This window comes from Pteropus alecto, unplaced genomic scaffold (assembly GCF_000325575.1).
Source record: "Pteropus alecto unplaced genomic scaffold, ASM32557v1 scaffold176, whole genome shotgun sequence".
In the NCBI taxonomy this organism is placed as follows: domain Eukaryota; kingdom Metazoa; phylum Chordata; class Mammalia; order Chiroptera; family Pteropodidae; genus Pteropus; species Pteropus alecto.
The window spans coordinates 367862-372732 of NW_006438644.1; the positions used below are offsets into that span (position 1 = coordinate 367862).

A 4871-nucleotide genomic window follows, 5' to 3' on the forward strand; every position below is an offset into this window, starting at 1 on the left:
TGTTGGGGGGGAGATCCAACTGTCCATTTGTATCAAAGGACCTTCATTCTGTATTTTGTCCCTGTTGTTTAGCTGATAGAACCAGGAGACTCTGCCGCTAAACAAACAGGAAGCCTTATTATTTATTACCTTTTCATCACAATATTGCTAACACTGAAGGACTGTAAATGCACTAATTAATTAAAATATAAAATATATATTAATATATAATTAATTTAAAATGTAACATAAATAATTTAGACTATATGTTTATATGTAATTTAAAATATAACAAAATTAATATTAGTATATTAACTTAATTGGAAGTTATATCAGATTATTAACAAACTTTAGGATTTTTTCCTCTGTGAGAGGGAGCTATTTGTAGTTTCTACTGGAATATTGTTTACCTATGCAGAAAAAAGTGATAAAAAAAGAGACGACATAAATTATATTTTTTTCTTACAAGCATGAACTTTAACAATTTTTAGGAAACTAAACCTGTACTTTAAGATAGAAATATTAACTTTTTTTACCTTAGTGACTATAATATTATTACTTTTTAAAGTGGCACCATAAAAGAAAATACCACAGTTACCCTTCAGTTCTTACAAACTTGGAAATTTGTATTCGTAAAGAGGTATGGTGAATTTTAGATTTTGTCTCTTACGACCCATTCATCAGACATCCGTTAGTTATTTAAAGCGTTTAGATGTGTTACATCTATGCTTCTCTTTCTATTATTTGGGGAGTTTATTACCTGTTACTTATTTTGCCGTCGTTATTATCCTTTAGGATTTTGTTAAGAAATTACAGTGCAAACAGGCGTCAGTCACCGCTATTACAGAAAAGGTGAATAAGTTAACCAAGAAGCAGGAGTCTCCTGAACACAAAGAAATAAGCCACTTAAATGACCAGTGGCTGGATCTGTGCCTTCAGTCTGACAATCTGTGCTCGCAAAGGGAAGAAGATCTTCAGAGAACGAGGGATTACCATGACTGTATGAATGTCGCGGAAGCGTTCTTGGAAAAATTCACTACGGAGTGGGATAACTTAGCCAGGTAACAGCTCCTCTCCAGTGAGTCACCAAATACTAAGCTGGAAATTTCTTAACTTTTATAAAAATGTAAAATGCCTTACTTATATCTATCGTCTGTCATTATTAATATTGATAAAACAGTATTAAAAAACTAATATTGTCATTTGGACACAGTCATGGCTTTCCTTGCTCGATGTTAATCAGTGGATAAAAGGAAACTGCTTGAAACCATTTTTCTCTGTGATCTCAAAAATGTCACAAGAATATTTTCAATTTTGCTTAATTACCAGTTATGAGACTATGGATTCATGAAATAAATCTTTCTTGAATCTATATGTCCCGTAGGTTTCTTATCGGCTCTGTAAAGTAATACATTCTATGTAATTCAGTTCAGCTTTCATTTTGTATTTGTTTGTGGCATTCTAGAAATCAGTGAACAAATCAAATTCAATCAATATGTGTCCTTTGTAATTTTGTAGTGATTGAACTCCTCTTAACTTTTTTTTTTTTTAATAAGAATTCTCTATACACACTGGGTCTTCATAAGAAATATTTTTATACTTCTGATCACTATAATTATTGAAATCTGTTCTTCTTCTGCCTAGATTTATTAATTTGCAGCAACTAAAACTGAAAATGTAATTCTAGATATAGTTAAATCAAGTGGTTTTTTGGGAGAGGGTACTCTATTTTCTGGTTTGTTTATAGAATTTTTTCTTAATGCTGAACATTTTACTGGTCTTTGGGGTAAATCCAAGCAATATCAGCGAAAGCCCATCTTTTGGGCTTACCATAGGCACCTCCATCTGGTTCGCCGTTGGTCACCTCAGGCCCAATAAATCCTAAACTGGACTCATTATCCTTCCTCCCAACACTGGTTCTCGTACTTTGAACTGATCATCTTATAAATGGAAGGGACTATAAGATTCCATTTTCTCTTGTGTGTTTTGTAGTCAGAGGGATAAGAATTCTTTGCATTTCACACTTCTTTTTGAAGATTTCTAATGATAAAAAATATTTAAGTACACAAGTGAATAGCTAATAGAGCCATTGGTTACATCTTGCAGATTGAACTAGCACCATACTGTTTATTGGAGCTTCTTCTCACAGGAAAGCACATGCATCGTGGATTACTTATTGATTTAAGTGCCATTTTCAAGACTGCAATAGATCAGTGCTTCTGAGGGTTAGGGTTTACACACACCATCCAGGGATCTTGTTAATAATATGCAGATCCTGCTCAGTTTATAAGTGACAAAGGAAGAAGCTAAAAGTATATGTCAGATGTGTTGGGAGGGCCAACAAAGAGTAGAAAAGAAAGTATCCAGGCAATTTGTTTTGGTTTGCCTTCTAATATAGAAATATATGGGTCTTGTATTCCATAATAATTATAGCACCTGTACCAATAAACCATGAATTGAGCTACTCTAAGCTAAGAACATCCACTTAAAGTAAAGGACGAAATATAATATAACATGGTATGAACAGATATAGATATTGAGTTGGCTAATTCGCCTTTACGTCTTTCATATACTTATAGATCTGATGCGGAGAGCACAGCTGTCCACCTGGAAGCTTTGAAAAAGTTAGCATTGGCATTGCAGGAGAGAAAGCAGGCGATTGACGATCTGAAAGAAAAAAAGCAGAAAATGATAGAGCACCTGAATTTAGATGACAAAGAATTAGTCAAAGAACAGACAAGTCACCTTGAACAACGTTGGTTTCAGCTGGAGGACCTTGTCAAAAGGAAAATCCAAGTGTCAGTCACCAACTTGGAAGAATTAAACGCAGTGCGGGCCAGGTTCCAGGAGCTGATGGAGTGGGCAGAAGAACAGCGACCCGCCATTGCCGAGGCCCTCAAGAAGAGCCCCCCGCCTGATATGGCACCAAACCTTCTCATGGATCACCTTGCCATCTGCAGTGAACTGGAGGCCAAACAGATGCTCCTGAAGTCACTCATCAAGGATGCTGACAGAGTGATGGTTGACCTCGGCCTAAATGAGCGGCAGGTCATCCAGAAGGCACTCTCTGAGGCACAGAGACACGTGAATTGTCTCAGTGACTTAGTGGGCCAGAGGCGGAAGTACATAAACAAGACCTTGTCCGAGAAAACTCAATTTCTTATGGCAGTGTTCCAGGCCACCAGCCAAATTCAGCAACACGAGCGAAAGATAATGTTCCGTGAGCACATCTGCCTGTTACCGGATGACGTGAGCAAACAAGTGAAAACGTGTAAGAGTGCACAGGCCAGCCTCAAGACTTACCAAAACGAAGTCACTGGACTTTGGGCCCAGGGTCGCGAATTAATGAAAGGAGCCACAGAGCAGGAAAAGAGCGAAGTGCTGGGTAAGCTCCAAGAATTGCAGAGTGTCTATGACACTGTTTTACAAAAGTGCAGCCATCGGCTACAAGAACTGGAGAAAAATTTAGTTTCTAGGAAGCATTTTAAGGAAGATTTCGATAAAGCTTGTCACTGGCTAAAACAAGCAGATATTGTTACATTTCCTGAAATCAACCTAATGAATGAGAGCACTGAGCTTCAGACACAGCTGGCCAAATACCAACAGATTCTTGAGCAATCTCCAGAATATGAAAATCTACTACTCACGCTACAGAGGACTGGGCAGGTCATGCTGCCATCGCTGAATGAAGTCGATCACTCCTACCTCAGTGAAAAGCTCAACGCTCTGCCCCTGCAATTTAACGTCATCGTTGCCTTGGCTAAAGACAAGTTCTATAAAGTCCAAGAAACAATTCTCGCTCGGAAAGAATATGCTTCCTTGATTGAGCTGACAGCCCAGTCTCTGAGTGAACTCGAAGACCAGTTCCAAAAGATGAGCCAGGTCCCCACCGACCTGATGGTGGAAGAGGCTCTGTCTCTCCAGGATGGTTGCAGAGCCCTCCTGGGAGAGGTGACAGGCCTGGGGGAAGCAGTGAATGAACTGAACCAGAAGAAAGAAAGTTTTCGCAGCACAGGTCAGCCTTGGCAGCCAGATAAGATGCTACACCTTGTCGCCTTGTACCACAGGCTGAAGCGACAAACAGAACAAAGGCTTAGCTTCTTAGAAGACACTACCAGTGCTTATCAAGAGCACGAGAAGATGTGCCACCAGCTACAGAAGCAGCTTGAGGCTGTGAAGACGGAGCAGTCCAAAGTGAACGAGGAGACGCTTCCTGCAGAGGAGAAGCTCAAATCGTATCACTCCCTGGTGGGAAGTCTGCAGGATTCAGGAATTCTCCTAAAACGAGTGACCGTGCATCTTGAAGATCTTGTTCCACACCTTGATCCCTCTGCTTATGAGAAAGCCAAGCACCTGATCCAGTCCTGGCAAGAGGAGTTAAAACTGTTGACTTCTGCCATTGGTGCGACAGTGACGGAGTGTGAGAGCCGCATGGTGCAGAGTAGAGACTTCCAGACAGAGCTGAGCTGCTCCCTCGACTGGCTGAGGAGTGTGAAGGCGGAACTCAGTGGATCGATAAGCCTGGACCTGAACCTCCGTGACATCCAGGAGGAGATCAGAAAGGTCCAAATTCACCAGGAAGAGGTGCAGTCCAGCCTGAGAATAATGAATGCCCTGGGGAACAAGGAGAAGGAGAAATCCACGAAGGCCAAGGAGCTGATCTCTGCCGACTTACAAAATATTCTCGCTGAACTCTCCGAGCTGGATGGAGACATTCAGGATGCTTTACGCACCAGACAGGTGGGAATGGCCTGGCTTCTCTTTTCTTTCTTCTGCTCTGCTAATTTGGAAACGTGTGAGAAATTTCTTCCTTTTTCTTTCCTTCCTTCCTTCCTTCCTTCTTTCCTTCCTTCCTTCCTTCCTTCCTTCCTTCCTTCCTTCCTTCCTTCCTT

At 40.5% G+C, this 4871-nt stretch overlaps 1 protein-coding gene across 1 annotated transcript in view; it reads left to right on the top strand.

Annotated features, from left to right (window-relative positions):
* Positions 1–879: 879 nt before the first annotated feature.
* Positions 880–4871, top strand: part of LOC112482860 (nesprin-1-like) — an 18091-nt gene continuing 14099 nt past the window's right edge. The window contains exons 1-2 of the mRNA XM_025049480.1: positions 880–1040; positions 2559–4719. Of these exons, the coding sequence (XP_024905248.1) occupies positions 982–1040; positions 2559–4719 (2220 nt within the window). The 5' untranslated portion in view covers positions 880–981. The remainder of the gene's footprint in view (positions 1041–2558; positions 4720–4871) is intronic.